The sequence below is a fragment of the Oenanthe melanoleuca genome, chromosome 2 (genome assembly GCF_029582105.1).
Source record: "Oenanthe melanoleuca isolate GR-GAL-2019-014 chromosome 2, OMel1.0, whole genome shotgun sequence".
NCBI classification, from domain to species: domain Eukaryota; kingdom Metazoa; phylum Chordata; class Aves; order Passeriformes; family Muscicapidae; genus Oenanthe; species Oenanthe melanoleuca.
In genome coordinates, this window is record NC_079335.1 from 90,564,277 (window position 1) to 90,582,692 (window position 18,416).

Here is an 18,416-nt window from a genome sequence, read left to right on the forward strand (position 1 = left end):
CCCCTGGCCGGGTGCTCCCGCCCCGTGCCCGGCGAGACGCCGCTCCTGGCCCGGCCCCTCGGCAGCAGCTCCTCCTCCGGGGCGTTGCGGGCGGGCCGTGGGCTGTGCCGGGCCGTGCCGGGCCCCGCCGCTGTCCCCGGAGCGCGGCCATGGCCAGCACCCTCCTGCCGCGGGGCGCCGCCGCCGCCCGCCGCCGCCTCCTGCTGCGCCCCGCGCCGCTCGCCCCGGGGCCGGCGCGGGCCGCCAGCCGGGCCCTGTCCGCCGCCCTGCTGCGCCGCGGCGGCCTGGTGGGCGGCCGCTGGCTGGAGACGGCCGCCGCTTTCCCCGTGCGGGACCCGGCCAGCGGCGAGGAGCTGGGCCGCGTGTCCGACTGCGGGGCGGCCGAGGCGCGGGCGGCCGTGCGGGCCGCGCACGAAGCCGGCGCCGCCTGGGGCCGCCTCCCCGCCAAGGTGAGCGGCCGCGGGAGCTGGCGGCGAGGGGGCCCCGGGGCGGCCCGGTGGGGTCTGCCGGGGCCTCGCTCCCCCGGCCCTGCGGGCGGCGGCCGCGGCAGCCTTGTCTCTCCCTCCCTCCTCCCAGGAGAGGAGCGCGCGCCTCCGCAGATGGTACGAGCTGATGATGGAGAACAAGGAGGAGCTGGCGCGGATCATCACGGCCGAGAACGTGAGTGGGGCGGCGGCGGCGGGCGCGGGCCCTGCCCCGTGCTGGCACTCGTGCTGGGGAGCCCAACGCAGGCAGGCGAGCAGTGGCTCCGAGTAAAACTGACAGCCGTCGGGCCTCTCCCTCAGCGCTTCACCAGTTACCCATCGTGTCCTCTTTAATAACATCCTGTGCGCTCACATGGCTCTGCTGGGTCAGTGGGTGAGGTTTCAGACATCCCTCTGGACATACAGAAAGCGCGTTGGTTTGATGAGGATAGTACCTAATCAGAGGAAACCAGACCCATGTTCTGCTTCATGGCATGCAAAAGTTTACATCCACCTAAACCATGGTCCTCGTGGCAGAAATGTTTGTGGCTGGCAAAAATCATGCAAGTCTCCAAGTTGGATTCACAATCTGTATCACTGAATAGTCCGGGAGCTCACAAACTGGTGTCCTTTTGGACAAAACCTTGCTGGAAGATACTTCAGCAGCTCCTCTGTGGTGTCACAGCTGCTAATGGCCATTCAGTCCACGGGATCAGACCTGGGGATAGTCCAAAGCAATACTCCCAAAACAAATGACCCTGGCATAAACTTGAACTGTTTTGACATGATTTGTGTCTTTCTTCAGAGTGGTAATAGCAGCTAACTCAGAGTTTGTAAATAAATGCATACTACATTTGCTGTTTTTCTTCCTTGTCCTGAGCAGGTATGAATCCAGGCACAGCATACAAATTATTGACTATACAATGATGGTATATTGAATCCACACAACTAGTGCTGCTGCAATCATGTAACCCTTGTTGGAGATTGCAGTGTATGTTAGAGGGAGCAGATCATAAAGTATTTTGAAAACAAGAGAAACTCTAAAATTACTTAAACTTGTTTACACTGCCTCCATTTGCTATTTACAATGTATCTTCAATCTGATTTAATCGAAGGGGAAGCCTCTGAAAGAAGCACAGGGTGAAATTGTGTATTCAGCCTCGTTTCTGGAGTGGTTTGCGGAGGAGGCTCGACGGATTTATGGTGATGTTATTCCAGCATCTGCAAAGGACAGAAGAGTCTTGGTGCTGAAGCAGCCAGTAGGAGTGGCAGCCATTATAACCCCAGTAAGCACAGCTGAACTCTTCTGTGTCACATGAAGGTTTTCAGCTCAGCCCCCTGTTCAAAATGTCACTTACTTCTGCAAAATCAGCAGGGAAGTTTTCCCAACTTTGATTGTACTATTTTCTCTCTTCCTAGTGGAATTTTCCCAGCGCTATGATTACCCGGAAGGTTGGTGCAGCTCTGGCAGCTGGCTGTACAGTGGTAGTGAAACCTGCAGAGGACACACCTTTATCAGCATTAGCTCTTGGGGAGGTGAGCTTTACCTCAACAACGGACTGATACTGTAAACAGGGAGTCTGATGGGCTTGGAAGGTAGCTCTGGCCAGTTTCATATGTGAAGAAAGGACAAACTGACTTGATGCAGATGTTTAAGTTTAGTGAGAATCTTGGCAAATTACTTGTAATATGGTCTAGAGCTTCAAAATGGATTGGGCTATTTTGATACTCAAAATATCCTTATATCTTTAATTTGCTTCTTTTGAACACACACACACACACACACACACACAGCTTAAAGTGAAGCAAAGCTTTTCTCTCAAGCACCTGTGGCACCTGTTCCTAGTAATGCTGAGTCCTTTTGGCTTGTATTGACTTACACACTGTTTTCTTCAAAACAATGAACAATCATTAAGTGACTATTCCTCTTACAAAATCCACTAATAATGCAAATTCTGTTTTTCTTTTGTTGCAGCTTGCAAACCAGGCTGGGATCCCAGCAGGAGTGTATAATGTTGTCCCTTGTTCCAGACAACAGACAGCAGCTGTAGGGGAAGTTCTATGCATGGATCCATTGGTATCCAAAATATCTTTTACTGGCTCTACAGCAACAGGAAAGGTACATACATGGACAGAATATCCTTGAAGATTATTACTGTGGTTATACTAGATAGGTAGGGGGAAAGTGTGTGTTTTTTATACAGAGCCTTCTTTTCTGGCTACTGTACACACATTGTCCAAATAATTGTGTACCTCTTGAGATACTGCTTACATGTTTTTGCCTCAATACTTCATAGAAGGATGGCTGATAACTGCTCTTTATTAAACTATAATGTGAACAGTCCTGTACAAGATATTCTTGGTTTATAGCATAAGGAAACAACATAGTAATAAGAACACTGAAACTGAGTTTCAAAGGCTATTCAAGAATAGCTTCAGTAGTTGAGAGAAAGTATTAGAGGAGTGAGGCCTTGGAATCTCTGCTATCAACCGCAGTCAATAAGCAATCTTGTCACCATCTCTAAATGAATCACTAAAACTGCAGAGTGTGGCTACAAAATGTCAGACTTCTCTAGGATGGCTGTATACAGAATGAAGAAAAGGTCTGGTGTCAAGGCAAATCATAATACCAAATTCTTTCAGGTCTTGGAAAACTTTTGTAAGAGTAGTCAAGATTTTATTATCAAAAATAATAGAACAAACAAAAAAAAAGTTGACAATACTAGTGTATAAAAGCTTGACCTGACCTGAAGTTGATAAAAATCTTTCTCTGCATTAGTCCTTGGCCATAATTTTATCTTTAAGGAATTTAATGGATGAAATTTGTTTTTGTCATAGGAGATGGTCTAGCACTGTAGAGAAGATGAGATTATTTCCTTGCCAGAGTTAATTTTTCACTGCCTTGCATCCATGATTCCACTGTTCAAGTCTATTAGAGGTACAGATGTGTGTGTCTCTTGTGTTGCCTGCAGATCTTGCTGAAACATGCAGCTGGCACTGTGAAGAGAGTTTCCATGGAGCTTGGAGGACATGCTCCTTTCATTGTGTTTGACAGCGCCAATGTGGATCGGGCTGTTGCAGGAGCCCTTGCTTCTAAGTATAGAAACTCAGGACAGGTGAGAATTTTTGTCCATGTTTCTAGACAGTGAAAAGCTGTACATAAAGTTTAAGTTGTAAATAAGCTATTTGATGTAAAAGGAAAGCATAGAATACTTCATTGTGAAGAGAAAGGTGCTGCACTCGCACATGGCTCTGGGCACTAAAGCCAGTTACTAGTAAATCTAAATAGCAACACTGAAATCCCATATATTTTCACAACATACATGACAGTCAGTAGCATCACTATTAGAGAAGATGATGTTTTCTAGGACCCCTTGCAAGAGCTTGAGAAGTGATAAGGCATTTTTTCGTATGTTTTGCTAACATTAAATTCATTGGAGAACTAGAGCCGTAAATGACACCATTTTGCTTTAGTCTGTAAAGACACAGATAGCTTTTTCTACAATGAGTACCTTTAAAAAACTGGTAGACAGGATTCAGTGTTTGTTGATTCAGATGTATTTAATTTAGGCAAAAAAATTTAAGAGCATCACTTTCCAGAACAGTCAGCTGAGAAGGGCTGTTTGGATACTATTCCAGCCTTACAGGTACATACAAAGTTGATGAACTCCAGCTTTTGAGAAGCACCAAATTTTCAGTGGGTTTGGGAGGTCATTTGATAGGGAAAACTTTATTGAAGAACATATGAAGACATGACTAATCTTGGGAAGAAAGAAAGGAAACAGAAACAGACAAGGACCACTAAGGGATCAGACCCAGACTGGACAACATATAGCATAAGAGGCACCTCTGCTACTGTATAGAAAGATAACTAGCTGTTACTTTTCACATACTGTAGCAATCAAAATAGGATGCAGTCAGAGCAAAGGGGTATCACAAATAAATAAGCCATTGAAAGCACTTAAAAAACAACTTTCAGGAAGAAAGCAAACTCAAACTCAGATAAGAGAGTTAAGAAAAACTACCCCAGACCACTAAGTGTGATTTGAGTTTTTTGCTGTTCAGTCCAGCATGCTCTTATTAGAAGGTAATGCAGCTTCTGGACCTTGATTGAACCATGTATCTGAGTCCACAAAACTCACAAAACATTTCCCCAGCATAAGCAACTTAGCATTGTGATATATTTCGCATACCCACTGACAGCTTGGTGAAGTTGTATTTCTAAAGTGAAATGGGTGGTGAAAGAAATGACATAGCTGGGTAACAGCTTAGGATGAGGGAGGAGAGGCAGGGGGCATCAGTGTAGTAACCTGATTCTGTGCCATGAAGGCCAGAATGAATCAATGGATGGATTAAATACCATATAAACTAATGGGTTTTTTTCTTACCTTGTTTGTTTTCAGACTTGTGTTTGCACAAACCGTTTCCTGGTGCAAAAGGGAATTCATGATGAATTTGTGGAAAAGTTTGCTAAAGCTATAGAGAAAGAACTGCATGTTGGAAATGGATTTGATGCAAAAACTACCCAGGGACCACTAATAAATGAAAAAGCAGTGGAGAAGGTATAAGTAAATATTTTATTTATAACATCCTAATTTTCTTTTTATGATTCATAAAATAACTTTACATTTGTGTTTTACCTTCTTTCCCTTGTTTTATTAAAACATATTTGCAGTGTGGAAGTGTGTTCTGTCCCCCAAGTCCATGTGTACGTATAGACAAACAGATGTGGACAGTTCATGGATCATCTCATCCCTGCCATTAAGGGAAAGAGAGGCCTCCATCAGGAGAAACTGATAATCCTCCTGGTTACTCCCTAGCTGTTGTCAAGTCCATTCACTAAAATTGGATACACTATGAGAGCTGTACAGTGATCCTGCAGTTCTGAAACCCTGTGATTGACAATTTCTTTTGAGGAACAATGTTTTGGGTTTTTTTTGCAAAAGCTAGGCAGAATAATTTATTTTGGTTATAAACCAGATCTCTGGATGTTGTAATCACTTGAAACTTCATGTGCATGGTTTGGGTCTTCATTTTGCAACTCCAGGACTATTTATTTTCTAAAAAATCCTAAGAAGTCATATCTATAATATTCACTCTTCCTAAGGTTAAAGATTATTGAGGCAAGTGGCCCATACTTTGTAAAATATTACAGCTTAGTTGCATGCAGGCTTGGTTTGAATCCATTATACATGAATGTTGCCAGATTTGCTTTATAAAGGAGTGGGAAAATACTCAGTTATTTGGGAAGCAAAAGGATACAGTCCTTGAATTCCTTTCCTTCATGTCTTCCCTTCTTGCATCACAAAAGTGTAGTATGTGTATCAGGTACAACTATATAAACAAGTAAACACTGTATATAGTCACTTTCTGTAATTTCAAAGAACAGTATTCTAGGTGGGGATTGCTGCTTTAGTTTTCTTATTACTTTGTTGTCTTTAGATGAATTGTAAATATAGGGGGTAGGTAGAATCATAGATGTAGGAAAATGTTCTTGCCAGTTCCGTCTTGAGAGTTGTTTCTCTTTCCATGGCAGTCATATACTTTATTTCCATAGTGTGGGATCAGTGATAAAAGATTCAGTTTTTAGTCCTGCAAAGACTTTTTCTCACATTAGATGTAGGTTTTTAATTTTACAGAAAAGTGGGCTGGGGACCACGTTCATAATTTAGCCCTCTAAAATTATGTCAGACTGAGAAAAACAAGAATTGAAGAGAAATTAGATAATATTGCAAATGATCCTCTGCAAAGTGTAAACCTGTCCTCAAAGTTTTCTCATATCTAGAGAGAGTGCTATTTCTTCAGTGGGAAATGTATTGTTGATCATTCTTAAATACTGACTTTAAGAATTTTGTTATGCCTACCCCAGGTAGAGAAACACATTAAGGATGCAGTTTCTCAAGGAGCATCTGTTGTGACTGGAGGGAAACGACACAGCTTGGGGAAGAATTTCTTTGAGCCAACATTACTTAAAAACGTTACAACAAAAATGCTTTGCACCCAAGAGGAGACATTCGGCCCTTTGGCACCAGTTATCAGGTAAGATTATGAATTCTATGTATTAAAATTCACAATTCAAAAAACAATAAAGGTTATTTTAAATAAGATTTGAAAGACAAAAAAGTATTTTTGTATGATCACACAAGTCTTATAAAAAGACTGGGGTATACATGTGAAAACATACTTTGAATATGTGGCTTGTTTGTTTCTTTTCCTTGATTTGATCTTAGCATCTCTGCAACTTTTTGAAAATTAAAAGTATCTCAATGGTTAAGCAAGGCTAAATAGCAGCAAAACCTTCATCAACTTCATGATGAAATAGGAGACAGGACTTTAGAGTTGTCGTGTGATTTGGTAGTCTTAAGCCTTTCTGATAGAGGATGAGTTGGATCTGTCTGTTCTCCTTAAAGCCTTCCCTGCCTTTGTGCAGAGCAATTGGATGTGATGGAAGAACATACAGTTATCTCTCAGAGTTGAGAGTGCTGTGTAGAATGGGAAATAAGTAGGCTAACCCATGTGAAGTAAATGTCTCAGTAACATCCAGCTACCTAGGGGGAATAAAGGCAATCTTAACTACTTAACTGCAGTTTAAATTAAGAGAAGAGGTAGACACTTCAGTGTGTCAAAATGAAAGTTAAATTAGCTCTATAATGTGCACTTTTGGCAAAAATAAGTTGGCATTTTAATTCTTGATAAGACTTCTTGTTGGTGAGTCAGCAAGACAGCAGGTGAGCTGCAGGCCTCATTTTAATTTTTTCTCTTTCTGTTGACAGATTTGACACTGAAGCAGAAGCTGTTGCTATAGCAAATGCAGCTAATGTGGGTTTAGCAGGTAAGCTTCTCTGTCAGATAAGTGTACTTCTGGGTTTTGTGAGCTTTAGTGTTATGGGATGATGATTTTGAATGTCATGAAGTCGCTTTTTCACAGTCTTCTGCAGTTGTTCTTACTGATTTTCACTCCTGTATCTCTGTGTCTGCACAACAGGGTATTTCTACTCCCAAGATCCTGCTCAGATCTGGAGAGTTGCAGAACAGCTGGAAGTTGGAATGGTTGGTGTTAATGAAGGCATTATCTCATCTGTGGAGTGTCCTTTTGGTGGGGTAAAGGAGTCTGGCTTAGGGCGAGAAGGTTCAAAGTACGGCATTGATGAATACTTAGAAATAAAATACGTCTGCTTGGGAGGATTATAAAAGCCTTCAAACAGCACAGTCCCCACAACTTCAGAAAGGGTGCTGTTGTTTTAATAAGCTTCTTGAGCCAGAAATATGTATGAATGCAACTTCTACCTTCTTTAGAACTAATCAACCCTGTCCTGTGTGTGTATAGAGATATCTACAGTAATCTGTGCTGCCAAATGTTTTTACATGGTCTTTGTTTATACATCCAGTTTTTCAGCAATGTGATCACAATGTCCATTATTTTTAGTAATGAGTAGGGATATACATTTATTGTTTAGATTATCCCTGTGTAACTGGGACAACTTTGAGACTTGTGCATAATGAAAACAGATTGCAACCTATAGCAAGGGAAACTAGACTACCATTTTTTACTACTATTAGTATTTCAGTGGAAAAGGGAGGCTTTGAAATGGCAGTCTCTCTTTAGAATTTTGTGTAAATACTCACACTTTCTAATGTGGTTATGTGACCTCCTTTAGAAGCAAGTATATGGTGGGGGGAGGTGTTTTTTTTTTTTTTTTTATTGTAGGAGAATCTGCTGCTTACAAAAGGTGAGGAATTGTTTTGAGCTGTATCTATGCATCCACATAGCCTGACACCTTTTTCAACATTGTTAATGCTGACTGCAGGGCTGCTGCCTGTTCAGCTTTAGGTTTTTGAGCAAAGAGGTGTACTTTGTGCCTAACAGTTTGCATGTCTAGGATGAAATACAGCCCTTGTTTGATGCCTGTTAGCCCCAGCAGTCCTGGGAACAGAACAGTTCATGACAAAGAATTGCTGGCTTAGTGAGAAGCAGGAGGAGGGTAAGATACTCACAGGAACAACTTATAGAATTGCAAAGGGAGACTATAAGGGCTGTGTGAAGAAAGCACAAGTGACATGATGATACAGATAAACTCCCTCCCTTCCATGAAAAGACCATGACTCTCCTTAGATAGAAGTACACTACTTACCCTGGTATAAATATTGCTCAGTGCCTAAAGGAACATAACTCACCCCCTTCAAAGAATAGGAGCAGATATCCATGCCTGCGGACTTTGTGTCTTGAATTGGATTTGTGGTTACACAGGTGAAGGTCCATTAGGGAGGAAGGTTTAAAAACCTTTGAATATGGATCATTTGTGACCTAATAAAGATTTAAATAGTGGTGGTTTAGAGGTGAGGCTTTGACACATCACCTCACTATTCTGCCATCTTCAAAAGATGATGTAAGGCTTCCTCAGTATGAAATAAACAATGTTGTTTAAACATTCTTTTACTGGCAGTCAAAAAAAGCACTTTAAAAAATGTGCAATGTAAATTCGGTGAATAAATCAGCACAGGAGAAGTTAAGTGGAATAAACTTTGTTTCTCGTGTTCATTAAAAATAAATAAAAGAAGGCCACAGAGCCCTTCTTCCTATAAAGTAATGAATGTAGCCTATGAAGTGAGGTATTTTAAAATATTTTATCCCATCAGGTAAAGAGATGCCAGATAACAGAAGACTTGGGGAGGGAGGGAAAGCAAACTGTGACTGAGTTTCACAGGGTTTTTGTTTAAAGCGCACATAAAATAGCATTGACTGCTACTCCTTATTTTTAAATATTTTGTTATGGTTGCATTTGTGTAGCAGTTGAGACCAGGTGGGTCTGGAGCACATTATCTGTCAGTAATGTGTGCATCATGCCAACCAAAGGGCAGTTAAAGGGCATTTACTGCCCTTCCAGTAATTCCCAATGCACCAAACCTGCATATTTGTGATAGTGAGGACTTAGTACTCTTGTCTGTGCTTGTTGTCAAGAACACAAAAAGGATGGCCTCTTTCTGCACTAATTGCAAGAAACTTTCCTGTAGCCAACTTGTCAGATTACACTATTGAGCACACAGGCTGCCTGAATTTGGGGAATACAGTGTTGTGGGAGAAAGCTGTTTGCCAGCCTTGGCTACCGATGTGTTTGGTATTAACTGGAAAATACAACTGGGTAAAATAAGGTCACGCCTTGGTTCCCAGCTTCCACAACACAATGATGCAGGCGTAGTTACAGGTATTGTACACTGGTAGTGTATCTGCCACTGAAATTCAATTATGTCTGCCTGGGAACTGCAGTATAAGGTCATCATATTTACAGCTGTATGACAGTGTGGTATTTAATATGAGTGTACTTCTTGGGACAGTGCAGTTGGAGGAGAAATTATTTAACCTTTGCTCTCTTCACTGCGAAGTTACTGATATGATGCATTAGTACATTTAAAATCTTAATGCCTTTTCTGATAATAGCACTTCTAATGAGTGTTTACCTTTTTTTTTAGCAAATAATACCTTTTACAATGCCTGATAACAAGCACAAACAATAATTAAAGATAATGTTTGAAAGAAACTTAAAAAATACCTTTGTATAGGTTGGATTCCAGCATAATATCCTCATGTCAGTAAAGTCTGCATCAGTTTAGCACAGAATAATCAGTGTTGTCTTCATAGCAAAAGCTGGGATTCTTCAACAAAAGACATACTTGAATTCTCACACCTCAGTTGTGTTGATTGCACTTGTGATAGTTTAGCAATTTCTGGATATCAAAACTGTGATTAAAAAATGTTTTCAGTTAATAAATAACTTCTGTGAAAGCACCAGATTTTGTGGTTTATTACCTTATTCAATGCTGAACTGACAAATAGACAGCAGCCACATTAAGCTCAGTCTCTCAGATTTGCACAGAAGATTTTGTTCTGACAGGTTTATCACTGGAAAAGACACCACTTCTTTGCACCCACATGTTCATACAGTGTAAAATTTTGGTACCCCATGAGACTACCTGAGCACAGTAATATGCCATCAGTGATTTTCTCTGCCAGTCTTTTATGCTGAATCAAACATTTTGTCACAAAATAGATCGGAGTGTCTCCCTGCTTTTGTAATGTGATTACTTGCATAATTCTTGATTTCATTAAGCTTTAAAACAGAGTTTTGGGAGCTCTTTTATTTCTGTTTATTTAATACAGTCTTGAAGAGAAGCTGTCTTTTAATTTCCAACTTGACACAGTCATGGCCAATTTCCATTTTATTTTCTTAAATTACTCTTTAAACAGCTGTTTCACACACATACATACACACCCCCACAGCCTCCACTGCCTGTCTTCTCTGTGTAACAAGCTCTCAAGAAACTGTTTACTTGTTCAACCAGATACTAACAACTTAGTTATCTTAAAGATTTTAGTATGGTGTTCAGAAGCTCTGAGTTACATTTTAGCGCTTGTTTAATGGGCTTCCAGGTCAAAACTTCCTGCTTAGGTCCTTCAACGAAGAACCATGAGAACTTGGTGGTTTAGTCACTTCATCAGTGAGTACCAAAGCTGCTTAGCACAACTGGGTGAAGTTGTTTCAGAATCATGCTGATTATTTTCTGTTGCACCACCTACTCACAGGGATGGGGGAAGGCTACTGCTATTGCCAAAATGTACAGTACAATACTAAAGGAGCAGATTCCATCCTTCAACAAAGGACATATATTTCATCCAGCTGCCAGTATTCCCAGTGACAGTGCTTTGAGGTACCACCTAGGCTGTGGCACTTTGTATCCAAACAGACTTAAAAAATTGCTTTCATGGTGTATGATTTTTTCCTCACAGAAAGACATTTTTATCTCATAGCATCTTTTATTATCACTATTCAGCACAAACTTAATACACAATGATAGAAGGATTTTTCTTTTCCAGTTCAGAAACAAGCAGCATAAACTACCCCTCTGTAACAGCATATTTTGGGTTATATTGCACACCTGTATCTTTGATTGCTGCTAAGCAGCTGACTCAAGTATGGAATCTGTTACAGAGTAAGCCACAACACCTGTGAAACCACCACACTTGGCCTGACAGCTGGTGATTACTTACACACAGCTAATTAAACCAAGGAAGGACAAGTACCACATGAAAACTTATTGTGAAGTGCAGTAATTTTTTTTCCTGCTCTCTAATCTACTGAATTATGTCACCTCTCTAGTAAAAGATGTTTCTGTCAGTAGGGAGGGAAAGAATCAGCTACTGCATTGCTTTTATGTTCCAGTACAGGCAAGCTATGGAAGACAACATATGTCTATTATCCGGGCTGACTGCTGGATCCAGTACAGAATACCATGCTTAAAAGAGTACCTGACAAGTTTATAAAGGAAAAGACAAAACTTTATTAATAGTTACATAAATGTAGCAATTTCAGCTCAGAAATGGTTCCAGTTACAATACAACAGCATTTGCAATAAATAACATTTTCTAGAAACAGATTCCTAATATAAATTCTGTAATAGCTCACCCATCCACCCACAGGGAGAAGTGCTTTCATACAGAGATAAAACACAGATGTGCAGCTCACCTGCACCTGATTCACAGCCTGTGCAAAAATCATTTGCCTTTGCTGCCTCCTTAAAATTAAATTTCTTAAACTTTGTATTTCCTTCCTTCACCTTGGGGAGTTAAGAATATAAAAAGTACATGAAATGGGTTTTTCTCTGATGCAGAAGTATGGAATTAGTATCCAAGTTAAAAATCCCTGACAAGCAATAACTGACATTAAGAAACTAATTTACCTCTATCCTGGAGGAACATTTTCCTCTCAAACCTCACCTAAATATCAGAAGACTACACTTACTGTTATTTTATTATGACCATCCTGAAGCTCCACCTGACTACTTGCCCATTACTGGTATACTGGGGGACAAAATTAGTTTTACTTGAAGTTAAAAGCAGGAATAGAACATTTGCCTAGGAACTCAATTATTTGAAGAATATCTGAGGGAAGTTTGCACCAGCACAGAGAACACATGCATGCACTCATTCTCTCACTGTTAAGTTCCTTGCATGTGTGTGCACTTCTGTTTGCCCATAGGAGACCAAGGAAAGGAAAACTGACATCATATAAGCAAAGAGCTGACAGCACAAAACAAATGCTTGAACAGTACTTTTATCTGATGCATCTGACAGAGGGAGAGTAACAGTGCTGAGTAAAAGGACAGACTTGATAATCCATTTTTACACACAAAACAATATTTTCCCCCTATGCAAATTAACAGTTATCTGTAATTAGAAATTTTACATTTTGCTTTGTTTCCACTGCTTAATATGACAGATTGAACCATATAGTACAAAGAATCTGGATGTGCATCTCAACAGATTTGCCAAGGTAAATTGTTTTATACTGCAGTATGATTTTGGTTAGGAAAATAAAAACCACTGTTTGCAGCCATGGCAGTTTCATGCTATGTATGCACTGCACTGAATACAACAATTGGGTACTGAACCTTTTTAATGCTTAGGAAGATTTCTTCCAAAATACACTCCTTCCTTAAAATGCAAACAAAGGCAGTCCTTTTACACAGCTGGATAATCCCTGGTTGTGCGTGTAAATCATAATGCAAATGAAAATTCAGTGCCTACACTTCAAGGCAGTGAGGCACTGCAAGTATCACCACACCATCTGCCTTCAACAAGAGGGAGTATCTTAGCAGTGCCAAACTGAATTACTCTTTATTTTCAGTAGACTCTGAGCCACACAGGACAAGCTCTATCTGGTCTCATCTGCTATTCAGTGCAGATGAGTATTTTGGGAATAGCCCCATCCCTATTTTACAAATCAGCTGCCAGTACTCTTTCTGTATGTGAAGGAAAACAGTGTGCAGAAGTAAATGTGAGGACTGACAACCTGCTTGGAACCTATAATAATCCAAACCAAAGCATTAGAATCCAAATTCTGACATTGTGTTTGCACCATTACAGCCAGTTTTCTGACCCTTTCATTCATGGTATGAACTGACATTCTGCAAGAAAGCAGTAGCTCTAGGAGAAAGAATCATATTGAATCAAGATACAAGGCTTGCTATAGTCTCTACTACATTCCTGACACAAACATACTTGGCCAAGTGATACAAACATGATACCACAAATTGACAGAGCCAAAAATTATTGCTTTCAGCTTCTGTGCAAGTGCCATGTATTAAAAGCAAGCCTGCTCTTATGGTAAAAGGAATACCTTCTCCTTCCAAGCAGGTGGAATAACCAAACTAGTAGAATCAGAAGCAGGTGAAAAATTTAAAGTATTTTCAACTCTGAAAACATAGCTAAAATAGTTAGCAACAAAAATGTCAAAGTATCATCTGGAGAACAGAATTCACCAAGCAACTTCCACTTGCTAGGGCCATATACAATGAGAAATGTCTAATACTTCTTATTTGTTAGAGTGAGAAACAAGCAAATCATGCATACATTCGCATGGCCCGTGAACTTACCAGAGATCCAAAGATCTGGGCCCAGCAGTGTGCATCCATGGGCAGGGGAACAGTCCTGGAAATTCTGCAGCATTAAGGAATGCAGGTTTACAGTTCCTGGAGTTATTTTACTAGAGAAACAGTTTTCCATTTTGGTGGAGTTTGTTTGTTTAAAAAAGACATTTCAATATCTTCAAAGAAGAACATCCTAGGTTTCAGCACTGGCTTTAAAAACATAAAATAAACCCAAAAGACATAAGTCACTAATTTCACAAAACTGACAGATGCTGCTGACTGCACTGACATATCCTAGAAGGTAAGCTTATAGATAAAGGCACACTGGAGACAGTATTAGCAGAAGCATCAATGGCAGCACGGCACGTACAAACTTGAAATTATTTAAGCAACTTATTTACTTGTTTAAAAATGCATGTTTTCAAGAGAATAATTCCTGCTAGAACATTCTATGTAGTTGTTCATAATGGATTAAGCCCAACATTTGGATTTCAAAGGAAAGAAATAAATTACTATTTTGAATGGGCTTTAACTTTTTTTCAGGAATGCTTTAAAGTGAACACTACTTTTATTATGTTAACACATAATAAATAAGTTCCTAGAACAGGAACTGAAAGACATCAGAAGCTGACCTTGCTTTCGTTGACCAAGTTATTTAAAAATATATATATACATACACATGCACACTCTCAAGAAGAGGGAGAGTGTGATAAAGTAGATTTGTTTCAAGAAATAGCCTAAACCCCCATACACAGAGTTGAAACTTGGTTTCTGAAGAAAGCAAATCATACCATACATACTGTATACTTTGCTGGTGTGTATGGGAAAAACATAGACAACACCTGTATTAGCCCTTTTAGCTCTTCACAGCCTCTCCCACCACAGTGATTCCTGCAGCCACACCGAGATCTCCAGAAAAATGCAGGGCTTGACACAGGGAAAATACTCCTCAGTGCTGAAGTAGTAGTCTTAGGGACTGCTGATGACTGCACTTGAGAACCAAAAGTATAAAATAAGTTATGAGAATGCTACATTGCTGCAGCTTTTGACCACTGATTTTTTCCAACCTAAATAGTTCTGACTGTTGCCCAAGTCCCTTAACAAAAGCACAGAAGCCACAGTGTTCAAGCCAGCTACTCTGTTGTGTTAGACTTCTAAGAAAGGATGGAGAAAGCCCCCAAATTCTCTACTACATTATTCCTCTTGATGAAAATGGGCTATGTCCCCCTCCCAACCCTTCTAAACAGCTCGCCTTGATGTCTATACTACTCCATCCTCTGATAACAGGTTCTATACCACTGTAATAAAAAAAACCAACCAACCAAAAAAAAAACAAAAAAACAAAAAAAAAAACAAACCCAAAAAAACCCCACAAAACAAAACCCCAAAACATTTAAAAAAAAACTCTTCAAAAATGCTCCCAGAAGAATGCTTTCTCCAGCAAAACACGAAATTCCTACATCTCAGCCCTAGACTTCAGTACATCAGTAGAGGACCCCCAGGAGAAGCTGATGTCATGGCCACACAGTACCACTGATACAGATGCCCTCACAAGTGAGGCCTGTATATAGAAGTCAGGTCTTCAGTTAGAGATTTCAAAAGCAGTACTGGGGCCATGATTTCAAAGCCTAACAAGCAGACTGTGAAGAAATTACCAGGTTGTGAACAAGAATGTCAGAACTGTGATACACCTTCCCTTGCCAAAGACCTAAAAGGATCTCTTCAGGCCAACACATCCAGTCACTCAATGGCCAGAGAGGAAAAAGTCAAACAATCTCATGTTCAAGCTAAAACATTGCTCATTGCCAATTACCACAACAATGAAAATACAATGACCCTCCTGCTCCACACAGGGTATTTGCCGAAAACATTTCACTGCACAAGTGCCCAGCACATTCCTTATTGAGCACTTGATGCTGACAGATGAAAACTCACCTCAGCTGAGCATTTAGTCTTAAAAGGTCCAGAGCTCCTCAAAGTGATCTAAAAAGGTTGTTTGGAGTGCTCAAAATGCTCCTCAAGGTGCATTGCACCAAGTCCTTCCTGCTACAGTTTCCTGGATGGAAATGGCAGACCCAAAACAGCTTGATCATTACAGAAGCAACCTAAGGCTGGCTTTCCCTGCAGATATCACACCTCCTATGTGAATAAGGGAACACTGCCATCCTACAGGACAAAGATATACCATGTTACATTACAGCTGATCCAGTGCCTAGTTGTTAACTTTATCTAAAAACAAGAATGTTTTCACCCAATGAACACTATCCTAGAAAAGGAAGTCACAAAGAAGAATTGGATAAAGACAATGCACTAAAAATGCTCTTTGTGTTTCCATACTAAACTGAAAATGAAGATGGAGCCTGTGGCCACATATTGCTCTCTATAGTTGTAAGGAACTTCATCTACATTGGCTTTTGCTGTTGTAAATCCCATCACTTCTCAAAGAGAGCATTAGCAGCACATATGAATCTGTGTGCCATTGTTAGTTACCATAATTTGTAGCAGAACAGCTCTGGCTAGTTTTGTAGCAGTAATATAGAAAAAAAAGGCCTTCTGAAGTTCAAGCATTCAGCACAGAACATGCAAGAAGTAAGATGTGCTTTTTCTTGCTCCTGTAATAGTGATAAGAGGAATTAGCTCACCATCTAATCCTTTCTCCCTCCTTCTGCCTTTCCCTACCTGTGCTAAAAATTTACCCTTTAATCTGCAATTAGTTGATATTTTAGGAAGATTTTGATGATGGAAAAACAGAGGTGGGCCAACATGTTTCAGATATGTCACACCAGTGTGTTCTGTGCTTTTACCCTCATTCAGTTATCTGTCTTTTGAGCTATAGTTGAAGGAAACTCCATTTCTGACAGATCCATTTATAAGTGTTCTAGAATTCTCTCTTTCAATCTTTTCTCTGCTGAAGATAGTGTCCTGATCACTGTCAAACTCTGACTCAGAGACCATCAGACTGGAGTTGTGTTCTGTACTTCTGTGTTTTATACCTGACAATAAAAAAGCAAAACAAACTCATTAGAAAGTATTGGGGTTTTAGTAAGATATAACCATCTTCTCCTCTGCTGTGATATGAAAGGTAAGTGAAAACATTCTCTGCAGTGCAATGTAACAGCATACACCAGTACAAAATCTGGCTTAAGAATTATTATACACCATTTCAGATACTCTGATGACTTCACTGCAGGCCCAGAAGTTTATGACTCTAAATGTGAATATATGCATTTAAATTTAAATGTACTTAAACAACTAGATTATCTTAGTGTATACCCAATGTATTTTTAATATCTTGAATCTGGAAATCAGTCTGTCCACTCAATGACCTTATTATCTTGAGTGGTAGTGAAAGGTCACATTTTCTAAAGAAACATTGTCTTTCTAGGAAGCAATTTCTCAGAACGATTTTATTTCCTTGGATTCGAAGATTTCCCCTGCTAAGAACTGAAAGTCAGGTAAATTAAAAGATATGCAAACAGCAGCTGAAATCTACTGATGTCTAACAGGGCACTGATGGGTTAGGAGAGAATTGCCATGCAGCAACAAAATCAGTTCCAAATTAAAGCACGTGTAGAGGAAGAAGGCTTACATGGAGGAAATCTGTGGGGCAGTTCAATGTTCTAAATTAATATAAACTCAGAAGCTCAGAGCAGAGGCTGAGCCCAAGGCTTTATTAAAGAAATTAACTGATTCTTCCCCAACCACTTTACTGTCTGTTTGTCTCTGCCATTCCCAAATTTATAGACCTGCTTTTGGGTTCCCCTGCCTACAGGTATCAGTTCAGACACACTGGCTGTAAGCTTGGTGGGTGAGTTCCATACAGCACCTACCATATTTGGGCCGCAGCTCCATTCTCTCCTGTTCGTCTATGTTATCTAGGATGGTATATTTTGTTTTCTTTCTTATCTTGGTCCTCTTCCTGCTAAAAAGATAGTAAGCAAAAAGACATTTCATTCTCATGTACACACATAAATCCACCCCCCTTTCCTTTTCATATATATCCCCAAACATATAGAATGTCACTGTACTTTTTCACCTCCACTGAAAAATATTTTCAGTTTATACCTAAATAAGGCAGTAGTACAATATGGTCAAGACAGTATAGTTATTTTTCACTGACATAGAAAGATGAAGAAAGCAAGGCAGATTGATTTGCTCTCCTAAGCCAGAGTTTATTCAAATCCAACACAGTAACTACAATTGCTAATTCATGTGCCCCCACAGTTCACAGTGGAGAAGCTACCTTACAGCTCAGCCAGCATTACAGCAAAAGCCAGCCTTGGCCTCCCCTCCGCGGTCTTCTGTAGAATTCATCTGGCAACTCAAAGTTTATAAAACCTCCAAATCTCCAGCCAAATCTTGAGTCTACACTTTTTCATGTAGTTCGCACAAGGCAAAGGGAATCTCTTGGCATTCTGTCCCATGCTGTAATTCCCTCCTCTTTTTCACATGGATCTCTATCAACCAGCCCTCCCTCTCAGGCACAAGCCATATGAGGACAAAGGAAACAAGCAGCTGAACTCATAAAAA

General features: G+C 40.4%; 2 protein-coding genes across 3 annotated transcripts in view; one reads left to right on the forward strand and one right to left on the reverse strand.

Annotated features, from left to right (window-relative positions):
• The first annotated feature begins 120 nt into the window (after nt 1–120).
• ALDH5A1 (aldehyde dehydrogenase 5 family member A1) lies at nt 121–10,253 on the forward strand. The gene is made up of 10 exons (XM_056484869.1): nt 121–449; nt 577–660; nt 1,580–1,750; nt 1,884–2,000; nt 2,440–2,583; nt 3,437–3,580; nt 4,868–5,026; nt 6,334–6,503; nt 7,238–7,296; nt 7,450–10,253. Exons 1-10 carry the CDS (start codon nt 150–152, stop codon nt 7,653–7,655), a joined length of 1,554 nt encoding a protein of 517 aa, XP_056340844.1. The 5' UTR covers nt 121–149; the 3' UTR covers nt 7,656–10,253.
• Nucleotides 10,254–16,700: 6,447 nt separating this feature from the next.
• KIAA0319 (KIAA0319 ortholog) overlaps nt 16,701–18,416 on the reverse strand; it is a 50,248-nt gene continuing 48,532 nt past the window's right edge. For both annotated transcript variants that reach the window (XM_056484231.1, XM_056484230.1), the window contains 2 exons: nt 17,717–17,808; nt 16,701–16,879 (listed from right to left, as the gene is read on the reverse strand). In XM_056484231.1, the coding sequence (XP_056340206.1) occupies nt 16,701–16,879; nt 17,717–17,808 (271 nt within the window). The remainder of the gene's footprint in view (nt 16,880–17,716; nt 17,809–18,416) is intronic.

Excerpts from the sequence above, each read along its gene's own strand:
- ALDH5A1 (XM_056484869.1), top strand. The coding sequence starts at position 150 with ATGGCCAGCACCCTCCTGCCGCGGGGCGCCGCCGCCGCCCGCCGCCGC. Across the intron at positions 450-576 it reads GGGGCCGCCTCCCCGCCAAG|GAGAGGAGCGCGCGCCTCCG; the intron begins GTGAGCGGCCGC and ends CCCTCCTCCCAG. Across the intron at positions 6,504-7,237 it reads CCTTTGGCACCAGTTATCAG|ATTTGACACTGAAGCAGAAG; the intron begins GTAAGATTATGA and ends TTCTGTTGACAG.